This window comes from Pygocentrus nattereri, chromosome 29, assembly GCF_015220715.1.
Source record: "Pygocentrus nattereri isolate fPygNat1 chromosome 29, fPygNat1.pri, whole genome shotgun sequence".
Taxonomy (NCBI): domain Eukaryota; kingdom Metazoa; phylum Chordata; class Actinopteri; order Characiformes; family Serrasalmidae; genus Pygocentrus; species Pygocentrus nattereri.
Window position 1 is genome coordinate 13,968,387 of NC_051239.1, and position 19,028 is coordinate 13,987,414.

Genomic DNA, 19,028 nt, shown 5'->3' on the forward strand with positions numbered 1-19,028 from the left:
GAATTTCATTGTGCATAAATGTGCCACCTAGTGTTAAAAACAGATCACACACTAAATGGCTCCTGTTGATTTTCTCCTCACTGCTGTAGGATCTCTCCTCCAATGAGTTTGGCTCACAATCCAGCCTCTCACAGAGGAATGTGAGCAAATATGGTGCAGATATTTGTCTCTGTTTGTCTCGATACATAGGGCTGCCTTCAAACCCTTCATTTAGCAGTTCCTGGTCACACTGCAGGCCAGATAGGATGTCAACATTAGATCAGGACCACCATTATGTTATCACTTTAAGTCATTTTAGTCAATCACATCCTATTGAGTGGAAAAGTATATTTTAAATGTGAATAATTGCTGAACTCCTGTTGGAGGATTGCCTATTCAGAACAGAGTTAACCAATTGCTCTCCTCTCTCCTCTTCAGTCAGTTCCATCAAAATGTGCTGGATTGGATATAATTTCTCAAGCTAATCATTTTCATTAACCCTCTCATAAGTTAATTTATTTTGATTTATTTTCTAGTTTTGTTTACCTTCCCGCGACCCTGAGGGAGAAGTAGCTTAGAAAATGTGTGTGTGTGTGTGTGTGTGTTTACCTTGCTTTGCTTTGTTATTCATTGTTAAACAGTATTAATGCCTAAGGGTTTAAGAAGCCGCCTGCATTTCTGTTCTCGTGGTTTGAACGATTACACCAAATGGTCTCACAACACCCTCAAGGAGGATGTCCTGGGGCAGAATATGGAAAGGTATTTACGACAGGATTCAAATGTCCCACTCTGTTCTGTATGACTCTATTGGGGGTGGGGGGGTCAGTTGTATAGCATAAAAGCTGTGTGTCTGAGCTGCTGTTCAAATTGGGGTGAGACTAAGGCAGGTATACTGAGCGCTCTTTTTTTAATTAAACGATCATTATTTCTGCAAAACCTGGTCTCTTGAATCTCTTCCATCGCAAGATCAAAGATTAACAACAACCCCTAAATTACTAACATCTACAGTCTGTCCATTGTCCACTGACATCTTTAAGAACTCTACAAAATTGCTAACTATCCAATTATAATATAGTACATCTCAAAGTGAAGAATATCAGTTTTAAATCATTCTAAAAATGTTCATATAATAAAAATTGACAACAAAAAAGCTCCAAGTACTCAAAACAGTAACGTTTATTGACAAAAACCATAAGACAAATAAAACCGTAAGATAAAAACAAATGCCACAGATGACTTAATAGAGCACTGAAGAACAAAATACACATCAGCCCATTTCTAAAAAGTAGCAACAGTAGCCTGATGTATGATCTGGTCATCCAAGACTAAATTTTACAAAAAAACTGGCCAAGGACCAAGCAACGTTCATATTACTGATATCTATATAAAAACTTTGGCATGACTGCTTTGGAAGTGGATCAATAAATAAAGATAGCAATTTCTTTCAAAAGGAGGTACACACTGTATCTGCCTCAACTGCTTTTGAAGTACGCCTGAGTTCAACAGTTGGCCGTCTAATTATAGTTTTGTCTGTAACATTAAAACATAATGGAAATGTAAGGCACAGACTCTATCAAATCTTTCAGCGATTTTCAACACAAAGTCAAAGTGATTGTCTTTCTGATCCTCCTTTAACACTCATATCAGATACTAACCTTCGTGTATTTTTTATCTAAAGTAAAGGGGTTCCATTTGAGATTAACTCAAGGGTCCACAAATGAGACAGCAATGTATCTGACACCTGCCGTGGTGGGGAGGCCCTCGTGGTAGTGTGTTAAGCGGCCCGGGTGCATGAGAGCCCAGCCTTTCCTGGGGGCCCGTATGGAACAGTTGTACCTGAGAAATCGGCAGCCGCCACCCTGAACAGGAAAATGGATGAGAAGGCACGAGAATGAGTTTCTTTGCTCAAGTGATGAACATTATGACATTATGTTGTGACTGTCTACTGATTTCCCAGGTTGGCCACATTTATAAGAGCCCCAGCAATATATTGACAACCTGCAGATGTGTGTGTGTGTGTGTGTGTGTGCATGTGTATTAAGCAAATTAAACTTGGACTACTTCATTATAAACACAAATATGTTTCATATTTTCATGAAATAGCAAATTATATTGTACAAATAATGCCCAATTACTGTTATTTGCTAAATTTAATACATACATGAAACATAAAATATAAAATGTGTCTAAGGTCAAAGTTTGTGTCTTATTTTCCCAATAAGTTAAAGCTCAGTGAATAATGTGCAGATGTTCCCTCTCTGTAGAACAGGGGTGTCCAATCTTATCCACAAAGGGCCGGTGTGGGTGCAGGTTTTCATTCCAGACAAGAAGAGCACACCTGATTTCACTTGTTTAAACAGTTAAATTAGTCTCAGCCTTTAAACTGATCAGGTGTGTTCCTGCTTTTTTGCAATAAAAACCCGCAGCAACAAATATTTGTTACATTATATTATTATCCACCATAGAATTCATACTTACAATGAACTAGTCCAACTTTGTAGTGTTTTGTGCATTTACACATTTAAACATCTACATTCAAATGTGTTCAAATCTATATGGAGACTGTTTACTACATTGTGCTGTAATAAATATGTACTGCATACATATAATGTATTTTTTTATGCACTAGCAACATTTAAATGAAAAACTACTACTTATAAAGCAAACCAGGTGACTTCTGTGTTTCACTGATGCAGAATGCTTAAATAATTGACAGAACATACTCAAAGCAGTAGGTTACAAGCTATTCAGGTTTTAACCTACAAACATGGAAAGGAAGAGACAAAAGCAATGCAACAACAGAAATGCATGTTTCCTGTGGAAGCAATTTTAAGTCTATGTGCCAAGAATACTTGTTAAACCCTAAATGAAGAAGCAGTGAAAACACATAATGCCACCAGCTCAGAAAGAAGTGTTAATTTTTTTTAGCCAGTCACACACCTAAACATGTAGCATTGCTGGATGAAGTTTTTGCTCAGCAGTCACTGTAATCTACAAGTAGGACTCATTCTATCAATATACATCAATGTTCTCAGGTTTACTGTCATACACTGCATATTAAGGCTGCATAACACATTGCTTGCTAATCATTATCACAAAACAGGCTTTTGTAAGAGTGCAATTTGCAAACCTCCACCAGTATCTCAAAATTCCTGCATAATTCAATGGTTAAGATGTAAACAAAGTCATTCTGAATGGCCTGATGTGAAATGCTTCATCCTAGGAAAGTCAGACTTGGTCACAGTTGTAAAGATGGGGCAGACATCTTAACAAATTAATGGCTCATAAAAGCTACCTCATAAGTTAGTACACAAAATGGTTATGAATTCACTGCCTGATGCTCAAGACATGGTATTGACCTAAAAAGCATTTTTAAAATAATACCTGTGATGAGGCGACCAGACGCTTGAGGATAAGCGGATAAGCGGGTTTAATAGGCAACATGTCAGAGAAATCCAAAAGGGGCAATACCCGATACACGGGTAAGGCAAACAGAACCAAAGTAGACCACTCAGTGATTGCATGGATACAATACCTCGCAACGTTCAAATGATAAGCCTGTGCTTATATACACACTAGCGCTTCCTCAATGTAACTAGGTACAGGTGCAGTTAGTAGTCCGGGGGTCTACTAACTTGCGATCTCTGATAGGACCATCTCAGAGTCATGTGATCCTCCGTAGCATTCTGGGTGTTGGAGTCCGCTAAGATGGAGTCCGAGTTCCCCTCTGTTATGTGATCTCCCAGAGCGATCTGGGAGATTGCATCCAGTCCTCCGTCAGAGACGGTCAAAGGCATGACAATACCAATGGCAGAGACGTACATGCAGGGTGCCCAATTTACTGCTATTTTGCAGATATCAAAATGGTACATAAAATCCAGAAGACTTGTAGGTTCACTGGTTGCTTTGGATAGTAAATAAAATGGATACTTTTGCATTGTAGACCCCTGGTTCCCATCACCTCCACTGTAAAAATATCAGCAAGTTTCTTCATAATGAACCATTTCACATCAAAACACTCAATGACTTTTTACATGTCAATCAAACGTTAGGAAAATTTATGGTTACCGCACACTGCCAGTGTGTTTGTAAACTGTCCCTTAACATTTGATAAACAGTTCCCACGCTACCAACTAAAATCTATATTCAGTCACCGCAAAAGAACCAACAACAAGGTTGATGACCAATGAAAGCTGCTAAATCCAAAACAGTAGCCAGTTGAAAAACTCACCTCATAGTCAATTCCGACTTGATTGAGAGCGATATTTATAGTAAATGTAGAGGCATCATGATGCGGCCTTAAAAAGGGCTGTTCATCGGGCTTATATCTAACTACAAACGCCAAATCAAACTGAGCCTGCAAGGAGAGAAAAGACACAAAGAGAGGCAAAGGAGGTCATGCAGCATTCACGACTAAGACACAAGAGGGCAGCCTGCACATCAGGCATCCTGCGAGAAGGTGGGTGAGGAGAGAAAAGAAGAGAAATAAGGTAGACTCCCTGCGTCAGAAGCACTGCCACAGCATCTTTGGTCTTTTTTTCTGAAGCTTCACCTTTGAGCTGAGCACCCATTTACCTGATAGTCAATGCCTCTGCTGTTGAGAGCTATGTTAATAGTAAAAGTGGACGCATCATGATGTGGGGCAAGTGAGGGCTGCTCGTCAGGTTTATACCTCACTACAAAGTTGAGGTAGGAGGTACACTGATGAGAAAAGAGACGCAGGTGAGTCAAATCTAACGGAACTATGATTATTTAGGTTTGGCGAGTCTAAAGCCACAGAACACCATTTTATTTTATTTTGTCTCTGGGGTCATCTCAAACAAAGTGTGTATCCGCAACAAACACCACCTTCAGCACCGCATCATGGAGGCTTGTGACAGCATAAAAAATAAACTAAACTAAAATGGTGTCCTGTGACTTTTGACTCACCCTGTACTTATTAACCTCCATACAGTGTCACCTCAATGTTCAGACATCTTTGCTTTTCTGTCTCAGAACAAGTGAATCGCAGTAGGGTTCTGGCGATCTTTACACTACACTACAATACATTTTCAATACAGCAGTATAAAAGTAATGCATTCATTTCTGACGTATTCTTTTTTTTTTAAAGAAGCATAAGTCAGTATATTACAAATGTTTTTATAGCATAAAATTGTATTTTATTTGTTGTTTTTTTACCCCATGTATAAAAAAAAGAATTAAAATGGTTGCTAATACATATTCAAATGATGCCCCTATTTAGCCTTAAAATATAATCTAACACATATAATTTAATTAAACACACCATGATTCACGCAGGTGCTGTAATATCAAGCCAATGAAACAAAAGCTTTCAGTAAGCTCATGAGCTGCACTGTGGTCTTTTGGATTTTGTTAAACTGTTACAAATACGTGCAAATACGTGTCTCTTTATTTAACTACACAACAACACAGACTAACCTGAAATTAGTACTTAACTAAAACTAAGAAAGTATAAAAATAATTTTTAAAAAATGTACATTTCTGTTGGCTGTGTAAAATCGGTATTGGCCACAAAATTTTCTAAGCCCTTGTTATTACTGATAGTACTCATTTAATTTCTAATGACTTTATTTATTTGACTGCAAGTCAAATATTTTAAGGCTGTGAAACTATTATGCTCAAATTTGTTCACACTATAACTAACCAACTGTTTGGTCAGCCAAAAACGACTAAAGGTCAAAGGAAAGAATATCAAAACTGTCTGTAATTTCATACATTCATACTGCAAGAGAGATGAACTTTTAGAGCAAGTTTTATAAATAACAGCCAATTTATCCAAAGCAGATTTTAGAAAATATTGACATTATGGTTTGAGAAACAGCAAATTGAGAAAATATGCTCAACAGAAAAATAAATATTCTGTCTTCTAAAAGAATACACAAGTAAAGGGGGCTTACCCTTGTGTAGTACCCAGGAAACATTTTCTCTGTGACGGGTGCAATATACTCCAAGAGGAATTTGTGCCACTCTTTTTCATAGTTTATCTGATTCATGTGAATATCAATTGTGGGAACATTTTCATATCCACCCTGGATTCTATTGTCCTACAAGACAAAAAACAAAAAAAGCATGTTGAAAGAAACATGTAATACACAAAGTCATTTCGACACTAACAGGTTGATTTGCAGATACAATGGCATCTTTTTTAATCAATATACATTATACAATATCAATTACCAAGATCAATTCCAGGGAATATTTTGTAGGCAAATATTCAGATCAACATTTTGGCCATCAAAGTAAAAGAAAAAATCAAAACACTGGCAGACATAGCTGTTGTCAGTTCCAAGCAATCTCACATTGGTCACATTGCAGCTTCAGGACAAATGTGTCTTTAATACATACCACATTGCCACCTCCTGACCATTGGCCAAAATTTTCCATTTCTTCGACAAGATGTTTGCAGGCTACTTCAGTGAAAACAGGGAACCAGTATACATCGGGACATGGCTGCATGAAAACATGTTAATACATGTTACTCTTTTAAACAGAGGCTTATCTAGCCTTTTTTTAAAGAGCAGTATTTGTACTTGGCTGAAACTGCTTTGGTGAACACATTTCAAACTTTAAAAAGCACATAAATTTACAAAAACGTTATTCCACCCATAATTTGATTAATCAAATTGTTTAAAGCCAGTACTTACAGTTTCTACTATATTGTCCTTCATAATTTTTGAGTAATTCTCATGAATGTATCGCTCTTCCCAGTCCTATTACAAAATAACGAAGTAACAGGTTAACAATGAAGAAAGTCATACAACAATTATCTATTTGGTAAATGTAGCATTTCTGCGTACCACAGGGTTTTCAAAGATCTGCCATAGATCATTGTGCAGGTGATTCATCTGGTAGTTTTCTGTACTTAGGACTCGGCCAAAAGTATGCATGTTTGTTACAAACATGAAAACTCCCTTAAAGAAAAAAAAAAAACAGACATGAATTAAGAAATAGTCACTAACTGTTTTAAATGTCTGGATTCTTTGCTGACAAATTTCCTTAAGTACTGGATATATTAAATTGCTATATATTAATCTGATTGCTGTGTCACTGACTTCTGGAAATAACTATCAAGGTACATACTTTTTATATAAGAGCTACTAATCTTGCATAAATAATTACGATGCTGTAATGCACATTACCCATAATTAGTGGTCAGCAAGTAACACACTCAATAAAGGGACCACATAGTAGGAATTTGACAGGGCCCAACACTAAGATGTAGCATCAAATCCAAGTTATACGATGTGCTTATATCATCTACAGAGTGAGAGTTCATGCAATATTTGATTTCATATGCATCATAGAACTTTAGTAGCATTTCTTACCCTCCCAAAGTACCGTCATGCAACAAGGAAGAGACCTATTTTATTAAATGGACTATAGATTAAGAGAATTCCATTTTTCAGTCAGCGGTTCCACTGACCTGGTCTCGCACTTTGGAGCAGAAGGCCATATCTGCGTCGAGCGTAGCAGAATGGAAGAGGTCATCAGCTTTTAGTTCACTCCTCAGAACGTCTGCACTTACCAGATACACCTGAGATACATATGGAACATTCCATATCCCCCTGGAGAGGAACCAGAAAAATTATTTAGCAGTCAAACTTAACAAAAAAACATTATACAATAGGGCTGCACAATATTTTGTTTGTTAACTGTTATTGCAACATTAAACAAAAACTGTAAAAAAAAAAAAAACGTAAAATTTACAGTAGCGAGATCACCAAGGCTTGCAATATGTGAAAAAGCCATCAAGAGAAAGGTCTAAATATTTTATTGTTTGCTGTGTGTATCCTGACTAATTCCCACATACCCCTGTACATTTCTGTGGGTCTGTGGATAAATAAAGGACTGCACAGCATGCAACACACATAAACAAGTTTGGTCAAAATAATACACTCCAGTCTTTAACAGTGTCAAATTCATGTTTGTCCAAACACAATATGCAGCAATGTTATCACAAACACAATATTATACCATATACTGATTATATAGGACTAATTTTTCCACGGGTTGAACTGGTGCTTTCAGCTTTTCTCAGCACATGATTTAGTCACACCTTTTTTGGAACAGGCATTAATCCTTGCATGCAGATGAATAGTCTTCATACGCATACACTGAGGTAACTACTGACAGTGACTCGAGACTTGAAACAACCAGTGCCCATTCTGAATTCTCTGAATTGATGCAAGTAATCTTTGCTCAAATCAAATTCACCCAACGCCTGTATCATGAACAATCATGAACATGAAATTAAAACAACAGCCTGTCTTGACGGCTTAATGAAGTCAATTCATGCACTTGGCTGTTTTCAGTAATAACGACTTCCTTCTGACAAAAATGAAAATCAAACTAAAGTCTTTAAATAAGGAAAACAAAATGTTCCAATCAATAATGGCATCCATCCGACATGTCTGTCCACTTTATCTGCTTGAATTCCTAGCTGAGCCCCTAGTTTTAAGAAAGTGCAATAAAACACAAGAAAACTTGTGAAACAGTTCACCTCTGTACAAATATCTCACCTCTTTACTGCCAAGCTTTATTTAGAGGCATACATATAAATATGCACTACGGTAGGACAACTCGTCAGAACGCCACCATAGCCTGCCTTACTTTCATGTAGCTTAATGACATAAAATTGACGTGCAGTAGCTTCAGCTTGCTTGTAGCAATATTAGTATTACAACTCTTTAACAACCTCGTAATTCAAAGGATCCAGTGATATTCTGGAGAAAAATGTACACAGGACAAAAATGAATCGGGTTCTGAACAATTTTCAGAAAGAAAAATAGAAGTGCAATAGAGGTGATCTCTTTTTATCTACAAAGCATTTTGACACTTCCAAATGATACAGGAAAAAAGTAAATAAATGTAAATAGATTCAACTGTGACTTACACTCTGCGTCCCTGGACAATATCCACATAGTCCTCTGACCTGGCATAGTACCCATCTGCACTAAGGGCTCCCCAGAAATTAGTCCACAGCCGGCCAGGCTTGGTCAACATTGGTGCTATGAAAGGCCTGAGAAATTTGAAATAAGAGAGGCAATTTTATGGCATCAAGTTTACACATGCAGCCTATGAAGTCTATGCTTTAGTGGCACAGTCCTGGTTTAGAAAATCCTTTTTGTTGTACAACTACAAAATGGACACCAGTTCGAGTACTTTCCTGTTTAGAAATACAGGCTATTCAATTAAAATTCCCAGTACTTACCATGATGACAGTACATTAAAAATGCATGTGGCTTTAATAGACAAAGGGTATAAATTCTACTGATTTCTATAAGCAACTACTTTAAAGCTTTAACAGTAGATCCATCACAAAAAAGAAAAGATCTTGCTTACTTGTTAAGCTCAATTAGTATCTTAAGCGTTTCGTCATTCTTCAAGACCACTTCTACGTCCACACTGAAGAAGTATTCGCAGTCAATGTCATCTCGACACATGTCACTGCCAGAAAAACAGAAAGACAACTATCTTAACATTCCAAGCTTAGCAAACAGAGGGACAACAATTGAGATGTTCAGTAACTCAAAAAGGTAACAAATAAAATGATTTTTAAGTAATACTTATGTGAATTTGTACTTTTCCATCCCTAAAATCAGTGATATTTAACCATTAAAAACTTACAAGCCCAGATTGCGTGATGTTATAGGATCTACATCCTCATCTGGACCAATCAGCTTCACAGCCTGGTAGTCTGCTTCATGGTTCTCTAGAAATGAACGGATGTGCTGGTCATGGTGTGGTTCCTGGAAAAGATAATACAAAAGTACATTGCTATACTTTAATACATTCTTACAATAATTATCCATTAGTAATAATAACAACATCATTAAGAATGCTGACTCAGTTCTAAGGCTCACATTGGGCACAGTAAAGACAGAGGTTGAGAGGAGAATGTTGGCCAAGCTCTCATGGGCAGCCACTCCTATCAGACAATCAATGCAGAGCTTAGCACACTGAGCGGCATCTCTGCTAATAGACTATATATACAGCTCACTGTACAATGATAGCATCTGTGCATCATTTACCCTTACAACATGAGTAAACCATCAGTTTATATAGATTCACAGAGAAAAATGTATGTCAGACGAGTCACTTTATACAAATATAAACGTGACTGGTCTGGTATTGATTTTTAATGGATGGAACATCACATACATGCACATACTATATCAACCATGCTCTAGTTGATGGTATCTCAAATGGTATCACTGGACTAATGTTTGTCCAAGTCTTAAACAGTAACTGGGTAGCAAGCATTCTATTTGCTTCTCGCTGTTCTCGTTAACGCAGCTGTTTTACTCCAAACAAGCTGTTACAGCACAAATCCAGAAGTTTGTTTAAAATAGGATTAGAATTGATTTACCCTAATGTCTCACCTGATTGTAAATGAAGAGCTTGAGGCGATTTTTGGGGTACTGGAGATTGAGCAGGCGCTCAAAGAACACAGATACGAAGGGAGTGGGCTGCTGAATGAAGACACCAATGACTACCCCTGGATACTCGCTTTCCTGTAGGTCACAAGAAGATCAGCATTCAGAGTGTGTAGCTTTGTGTTGAGACCAACTGTTCTCCCCAACTCACCATGCAACTGCCAGTAGTATTCTGCCCATGTGTTATGTACAAAACTAGCAAACAAGCCTAAATGTACAGTCTATGGGCCATGTGCATGGAATCAAGTGGGAGAATCAAACAATGGATGGAAACACTGGAAGTGTGGCAACGAGCAGCAGCCGGTTCTGCATGGATTTTTCTCTGTCTTTTAAAACCTGGTGAAAATTTATGATGGCAGACACATGGAAACAGACACAGCAGCTAGATGGAGCCACAAGTGCAAATAGAGCTGCACAGTAAACTGTAGTTTTTTTTATCATTATCATGATGACTTTCCATAATAAACACATAAAATCATTAATATACCATCACAAATAACAAGTGCTTTGCTGCACTGGGCTGGAACTGTGCTCTCTCACATTAAAAAACATAACCACTCTGCTTAACAGCCAAAGACGGATTACTAGTGAAAAAATACCGCTGTCACAACTAAATTCCTTTTTGTAACCTTCATACACAAAACTGTTCAATGAACATTCACTGTTCTAATAACTGGGCTACTATTTTATATTTAGACCATGGTGTTTTTTATCTTCCTGCGACCCAAAAGGATATGCAGCTTAGAAAATGTGTGTCTTACTTACGTATATGACAGTATAAAATGTATCTTGATGCAGTCATAATAAAGTCCAAGTTACTGTTTCCCAAATTCTGTTTGTTTATTTATGTATTTATTTATTTTAGGTGAACAACAATTACACCCTTGTTGGATGTTTTGATGAAACAGCTTTGTTCATTAACACTGTGTCACGATTGGCCCCTCCCAGTCCTGTCCATGTGTTTGTGTTTTGGTTTTGTAACTCCGCCCCTGATTGTTTTCACCTGTCGCTTGTTGCCCCTGTGTATTTAAGCCCTGTGTTTGCCCTTTGTTCTCGCTGGTCGTCGTGTTCTCGTCCCGTTGGTGTTGTTTGCCGTAAACCAGCTGTTTGTAATGTCAAAAACTCGATCTGTTCGTTTTGGCTCTTTGACCCTGGACCGCTAAGACCCTGATTTTGGATTTGCCCTCAATAAAAGTCGCTTACCTCCGCACATGCGTCCGCTACCTCGCTCCTCGTTACACACTGCTTCATCAATTTATCACTGAATTTTATTTTTCTCCTTTGTCTAGAGCTCATTAAGGGCTACACCATTTCACTTCCTTTTGACCTGTGGTTTAGTAAATATACAATTAACCTCAGATGCATTAAGGTTATACTGCGGTCACATCAAGGCACATTTTGTACTGCACCTGTGTTTATACATAGATCTGTCCATGTGCATCAGTCAGATCACACAAGCATTTCTGTTTATGAAAGAATAAAACATTGTGGAACTAAATAAACAAACAGCACAGGCAAAATTTAACTGGTGGCCTTTCTGAAATTGTCCCTTTGCTTTGTAGCTGCATGAGAGAGCAATGCATAAACAATGCATAGGCCTATACATAAACACACTTTTCTTATACCTTGTTCAGCAGCAGGCAATTTAAATGCAAATCTAGTCCGGGTAGATGACAGCTAAACTAAAATTATTGATCATTTTGTATAAAAATGAACCCACCTTGAGGCCTGAAAGTGGACGCATGTCTTCATTGCAAACTGTGCAGCCAGTCTCAAATGTCCACACATTTGAGATATAGTTCCCAAGGTAATTGATCTGAAGCTAAAAAACAATATAGAAAAGGTACTCATGAAAGTGTCACCTTATATGTTTATATTTTTTTTATAGACACACTGTCTTTAGATCTCACATTCATAAACAAATGTAAGGAAATAGCTGCCTACCTTTGTGGGCCCATTGCCATGCACAATAACAGGCAGAGTGTCATACAACACATTTCTGGCTCGCACCCTTCCGTCCTCAAATTTCAACACCACTTCATCTGCTCATGAGAGGAATACGCAATTAATGTTCACAGCATTCAAAGCAGTTATCTAGTGACTTTATAATCCGTTGTAATCTTTTTGTTAAATGACCTAGAAAACCTGAGAACACCTCTTTATACCACACTATTTCCTGCCTATTTTTACAGCTATCTGAACACAGATCTCCATTATGTGCCTGGAAATACCATCTGAACTTGATCCGAGCATTTTTAAACTATTGGCAAAGCATAAGAACAGTGTGCAAATGATCCACTTCTTAAAAGTTTTAACATTTATAGAACTTCATTGAACTTTTTTTAGCACTAGTGATCCAATGGCAATTGTTTGAATTCCTCCACAGTAAACACTGGCTATCACAAATACCATCAGGAAATGAACACAGCAAGAAGCTTCAGTTAACTGAATGTTCAAACAAAGCTTCTATGTATTTGTTAACTTGCTGATAGACCAGGGGTCAGATTCACAAAAGTGGTAAGTAATAAAATAATATGTTATAAAATAATGTATGTAAATGCTCTCTTTCTTAACTTCAGGCTTCAAAAAGTTAAGGGAAATGACTACGCTTCAAAGTGCTATTCTTAAAAAAGGGAAATATTTTCTTAATCATACAAAATCCTGGCATTTGTCTTGACAGAAAGTGTTGATAAGGTAAGTCTCTAAAATGGCAAGAGACTCAAGACTCTGCTGAAACACGCACGTAGGTGTGTTACAACTAACAAAGTTGTACTTAACTTTTCAGACTCTGTAGTTAATGTGAGCTTACTACACATTATTACACTATTATCACATCCACTTCCTGTTTACTAAAGTTTTGTCCATCTGTTCCCTTCATTTCCATTTTACATTTAGGCACTAAGTGAATCACGGCTAAGACTTACTCAAAATACATCTGACTGTGATAAGCTGCTATCAATAACACTACATGACGAATAAACCGATGGATTCCTTATGAAAATAATGTAGACTGTCTTAAGATAACATCTGTAATTTTTATTTTGTGAACTGCATGTAAGAGTATTCCTTAGTATTCCTTTCTTGAATATTTCATGAATTTGTCCTGCTGCAAGCTTTTGTGAATCCAGCCCCAAAACCATACATCATTTACAAAACTCAGTTGCATTAGTGTGAGAGAGCTCAGCTCTTCAGAGAACCCAGCAGTGTTCTTTTATCACCCCACTGAGGCAGCTTTATCCAACACCTGGGTATAGTGCAGAAAGCTGCTGCCCCTAACTCCCCCAGCTGGCCTACGTGTGCACAAGCACATCTTACAGTTGACTCTTACATTCCAGTTCCTGAGGCAAGTAGATGGCCAGAAAAAAAAAAGGGCTCACAGCAGCTTGGCCCAAAGCCAACACTGTAGTTAGCGGCCCTGCAGGGAAGAGGCTCCTGCTCTGAAAATAAGATGCCAGGGCCCATACGAGAGTAATCATCAGTTCAACCCTCCACCTTTCCAATAAAGACACACCAAAGCTAAATCCTCATTAAAAGGGAAGTTTCCGGAGAGCTGGAAGGTTCTTTTACCAGGTCCTCTCAACAGGGTCACTAAACAGGTTTTTATAGGGTGCAATAATGGCACTGATGCTGCACTTTAAAGTTCATGGAATAAAGAAAGCTTAATGCAACAGAAAGCTGATGTCAGTAACTTTGATTCTCCAATAAAGGCTCAGGCCTTTGAGAGTCTGTAGTGAAACTCTGCTCTCTCTACACAGTGGAAAGAACACAAAATGACACACTCACCAAGTGCTCCATGGAGGTTCTGGAACAATCTGCACTTGCTGTCCAGGGTTATATTTATAGATTTCTACAGAGAAAATGAGAGGGAACAAAACTTCACAACACCACACCAATGCCTCATTAAAAAATAGAGAGGAATGTCAACATCGTCATATAATTGACAAACCAAGTGCCAACAAGTCTTTGCCTTTAAACAACATAGGGAATAAACTAGAACAATCGTGAAATAAGTACTCACCCTTTTTTCTGGGTTGATGTATAGTTTGGTGTAAAAAAGCTGATCACTGTCATTATCTTCACCTGACCAATCTGAGACCATCTTTTTAAGGTTAGGAACGTAGCCAATGAAGCCTGCATAGAGAAAAGGAAGAGCCACTGTAAGAACCAGAAAAAGAAACAATAGTCTGCCAGCAGAACATCGTGACCTTGTCTTAGAATTTCCGGTCTCTGTGATGCTCATCATCAAACATCTGATATAATCATTAACTATAAAACATGAAGAAGCAAATGCCTGTAAGCATGTTAACTTCTTACATCAGCTCTAAACCATGTGATAAAATCTAAATGAGAAAACTAGTGTTTTCTCTAAATCTAAACATTGGTTTAAATCTACATGAAGACATTCTATTAGCAGATTTGATCATGTTAACCTATATGCATGTAAATGTCAAGGTACAGGACTTTAGAAGAGAATGATATTGACCTATCTTGCTGAGTAGATAAATAGGCAGCAAGCTAATGGGCAATAAACTAATAAGCAAATGGCTACAACACTATTAGGATAACTGTTTTGGTACACATGCCTCCTGCTCCAAGAAACCTCTTCCCCTCTCTGACATGTGGGTGCTTGTCCTCTAGATGACGATCTGGCCAAATGAGGGTCTCAGCAGAGAAGACCACCTTGTGTTTAGTCTGCTGGAACTTCTTGAGCAGCTCTTTCGGACCCGAGGAGAAGATCACATCGTAGCTAGAGGCAATAAATTGACTTTATTAAACCGTTGACTACAGCTTTAATAGATATACGTACGTATTATCACCATAAAACAAACATAAAAAAACATTGTGATACTAAACAGCAGCTACCTCTCAATGAAGAGAATGATCTTGTCTTCCTCTTTTATGTCGGCCAGGGCGGATTTCAGCAGACGTACTTTCTGTCCACCTCCCGGTGCTGAAATGTAATCCCCACCGTTCCATTTTTCCCCTCTCCCAAGAACCTGCAAAACGGAAAAAGGGAGAGATTAACAAACACCTGTAAAAAGACGCAGAAAAGAAGCTACTACCACATAGGTGCATGGTCTTAGAGGGACCACACAATATGCATTGTTAAAGGAATGAACTGCCACTCTGGTTAAAGACAATGGCATGCTTTAATAACTTGTCCACTGTCTTTAAGCTGAAGGAACACTGAACATAAGTTTGAGTTTCTGTACCTTAACTGTGTAATTAAAGTGTCGTGCAGATCTCATGAACCTCTTGAATCCATCGGTTTCTTTTGTAGCTACAGTCAATACTAGAAGTTTTCCTGTGTTGGGGGGGGCACAAAATAAAAAAAGCAAATTGTCAGTATCAGTGTTACAGTAGTTAAACAGCTGTACTGCTGAAGACTTCTATTATTCGCTGCATCTGTCTATCCTTTCTTCAGTACGGCTTTTAAATAAACCTTGGAAATCCTTCCATGAGCCTTTTTTATTATATTTCTGAACTACAAGAGCAGCAGTAGTTATGAAGAGCTTCATTGTCCCATCCTGGGATGAAACTTTGGGTCAGACAGCCCATCAGCCTACGTGCTTCACAGAGTGTGCATAATGGGGACACCACACATCCCCACTTTTTTCCTCGGCATTTGGACCGGTTTCCTCCAAAAAAAAACCAAACAAAAAAAACCGCCAGGTTGCTTGGAAGAAATAAGCAAATAAACAACCTATTTGTTGTAGCTAGTGCAGAAGAACCCTACATTCACTGGCTTTGCAGGCAAAATCTGCATTAGTCGTAATTTTGCAGCTCTCACGTCTTCAAAAATGGAAACAGCACCGAGAAGGAAAGCGGATCTTACAACTTCGCAGAGTCCGGGGTCAGCATTAGTTTCATATTCTTATCCAGGGTTGCAAAATATAAGGATGAAAACCCGAAAGTGTCTTGCTTAAGATTTTTCACTAAATGAGACACCGGAAGGCTTTAAAGTTGGGAAGGAACCGCCAATAAGGCCAAGAAACAGAACTGACTGTTGTCTCAGACGATCCACTAAACACGGCGTATTTCACTCTATTAAGGCGAAAACGTTAAGTTAGCCCAGATGCTAAAATGAGCCATAAAGACGGTGTTTTACCTCAGACTATTCGCTAAATATGAGATAACCATATTCCTTCTGTCAAGACGATAACGTAAGGAAAAAATAGACCAAATACAGCGAGTAAATAGACCAAAATGAAGCAGAAAGCCGATGTTTTGCCTCAAATATTTCACTACAAATGTGATAACGCTAACGTACTCTTCCCTCACCAAGAAAAAGTAACGGCAAAACGCGGATGAAAAATTGGTGGAATATTCCAGAAAGCCCGTGATTTACCGGCGATACTTCGCTGGATGTAAGACGCTCTTTCTGTTTTAACCGAAACTGAGTGGCTTAACGGGTTTTGTCCCTTGGTTATACATTCTAAGGTTATCTAAATAACGTTAGTAGCGTTTATCAAACGCCAGGGAACAGCTAACGTGTTTGCAGAGCCGGACTCGCAGTGAAATCGCCGCTACACATCGGCATGCAGCCTCCACGTCAGCGGCCTGGAGACGGTCGACAGTCGGTAGAGCAACTTTGATTCCGACTGTCACCACAGCGAGTAAAGCTCATAGCCGCGTAAGACTGTGTATTTCAGCCAAAATCAAGAGTTACAGTGTCGTTTCGTTAGCTCGAGGCTATCTGAAGCTATGTTCGGAGCAGCTCAGCTGCAGTAAATCCTCTCTGCCTTACCCTCAGGAATGGATCCCTTCGGCTCACAGCGTAGCGGGGGAAATGCAGTCAAACCTAACAGCCCTAACAGAAGGGTTAGCGTTTCAGTCTTCATCTTGGGTCGCCGCTCTCCGCTACTACACTCCCAGGATAATGTGTACGTGCAGAAGTGCGGCAGGCCTTTCGAATAAAAGTTAGCTTAAGTTAGTTATATACAGCCCCCCCCTATAAACACAGCCTGCCCAGTCTTCCTCTTCTTCCCACCCTTCCACAAGCAGAGGCCACTGCCTCCTCAACCACGGGCTGTATTCACGATTGGCCACATAGCACAGACAGCGAGCAGTGGGTGGAGAGGAACCAAAGTGGCTTTTAAGTGATTTAAAATGAATAGTTAAGAATAATATTTTACTGCTTTATAATTAACTATGTTATAAATCCTCAAATTACATTGTGTGCTGTTCAACGGCACGTAGACAGTCCTTCAGTAACATACACTGGTCACGTTTTAAGGTATTTCTGCATATCTACATTTTATCAGGTCCACTTATCATGTTGACTTTATTGCCAAAAGTATGTGGACACCCCTCCTAAATGCTAAGTTTATGTGTTTCAGTCACAACCATTGCTAAGTGTATAAAATCAAACACATAGCCATAGACAGACATAGCAATCTCCATAGACAGGCATCGGCAGTAGAATGGGTCGTACTGAAGAGCTCAGTAACTTTAAACAGGACACTGTCACAGGAAGCCACTTTTGCCACAAGTCAGTTTCTGAAATTCTAACCTGCTAGATCTGCCCCAGTCAGCTGTAAGTGCTATTATAGTGAAATGGAAGCATCTTAGAGCAACAACAGCTCAGTCACACAGCGACAGACCACACTACTGTGGATTGCTGTACAGTGAGTAGAAACCACATGTCCTTTGTTTCATCACTCACTACCAGTTCCAAACTGCCTTTGAAAGCAACATCAGCATATGAACTCTGTTGGGATCTTCATGAAATGGGTTTCAGTAGCCAAGTAGCTCAACAGAAGCCTAAGATCAAAATGTGCAATGCCAAGTGTCAGCTGGGCCCAGAGGAAAAAAAATATCTCTTAAGATTGTCTTGGAGAAATAAAGGATACATCAGTATTATATTAATGACAGATGACTGATTTCTGCATTTTTTCTCCTAAACTCCCTTAGGAGAAAAGAGGAGATTTACATCAGCATTTCACTGTGAGAAGTTTGGGTGATGAAGGAGAAAAGTGCAAGTTCTACTTCTGCACTGACAGACTGCTGAGAGAGTCCTGTGATCTAGAACAGAGCTGCATAAGAAAATAATGAGATTGTACACTTTTCTTATAGAAATATTATTCAGCTGAGACTGGGCTGACATTAGTCAGACACTACAAGCGTTAATCCATATGTGTGACAATATTTTGATTCAATTCCAGAAACAGGAGAAAATGGTTTAAGACTCACTCTGAGATCAAGAGGATAGCTTATTTAGATTATTTGTTTCCTCTGGGGAGTGGTGTAAAGCAACACTCCCTACAGTAATCTGTAGTGCCGACAGTTTGGTGGAGGAGGGACAATGGTCTAGGGGTATTTTTCAGAGATTGGACTTGACCCTTAGTTTCAGTGAAGGGTAATGTTAGTGATACAGCATACAAAGAGATTTTAGAGAATTTTACTACTTTGCTACTTTGTGGAAACGGTTTGGGGAAGGCCTCACTGCACAAAACAAACTCCATTAAGATATGGTTTGATGAGTTTGGTGTGGAGGAACCACAGAGCCCAGACGACAAGAACTCCAAAGCCTTCCCAGAAAAGTGGAGGCTGTTATAGCCACAAAAGGGGGGCCAACCCCAAGTTAACAGC

At 38.7% G+C, this 19,028-nt stretch overlaps 1 protein-coding gene across 2 annotated transcripts; it reads right to left on the minus strand.

Moving 5' to 3' along the window:
* Positions 1-1,131: 1,131 nt before the first annotated feature.
* Positions 1,132-17,431, minus strand: plod1a (procollagen-lysine, 2-oxoglutarate 5-dioxygenase 1a). Of its 2 annotated transcripts, none has more exons than XM_017705801.2 (19): positions 17,185-17,431; positions 15,650-15,741; positions 15,300-15,433; positions 15,020-15,183; positions 14,455-14,567; positions 14,220-14,283; positions 12,381-12,478; positions 12,157-12,258; positions 10,383-10,514; positions 9,628-9,749; positions 9,343-9,447; positions 8,894-9,019; positions 7,424-7,565; positions 6,798-6,911; positions 6,645-6,710; positions 6,346-6,450; positions 5,898-6,044; positions 4,555-4,680; positions 1,132-1,838 (listed from the first exon to the last, which is right to left on the minus strand). In XM_017705801.2, exons 1-19 carry the CDS (start codon positions 17,276-17,278, stop codon positions 1,683-1,685), a joined length of 2,202 nt encoding a protein of 733 aa, XP_017561290.1. In that variant the 5' UTR covers positions 17,279-17,431; the 3' UTR covers positions 1,132-1,682. The 2 variants fall into 2 exon arrangements, with proteins under 2 accessions (XP_017561290.1, XP_017561289.1); XM_017705800.2 differs by lacking the exon at positions 4,555-4,680 and adding an exon at positions 4,211-4,336 and having other exon boundaries at positions 17,185-17,429.
* Positions 17,432-19,028: the final 1,597 nt, after the last annotated feature.

What these genes read in the sequence shown, in the direction of transcription:
- plod1a (XM_017705801.2), bottom strand. Translation starts at nt 17,278, where the DNA reads ATGAAGACTGAAACGCTAACCCTTCTGTTAGGGCTGTTAGGTTTGACT. An exon ending in AGATCTTTGAAAACCCTGTG is followed by an intron (nt 6,711 to 6,797) that starts GTACGCAGAAAT and finishes ATTTTGTAATAG; the next exon opens with GACTGGGAAGAGCGATACAT. An exon ending in AGGACAATATAGTAGAAACT is followed by an intron (nt 6,451 to 6,644) that starts GTAAGTACTGGC and finishes GTTTTCATGCAG; the next exon opens with CCATGTCCCGATGTATACTG.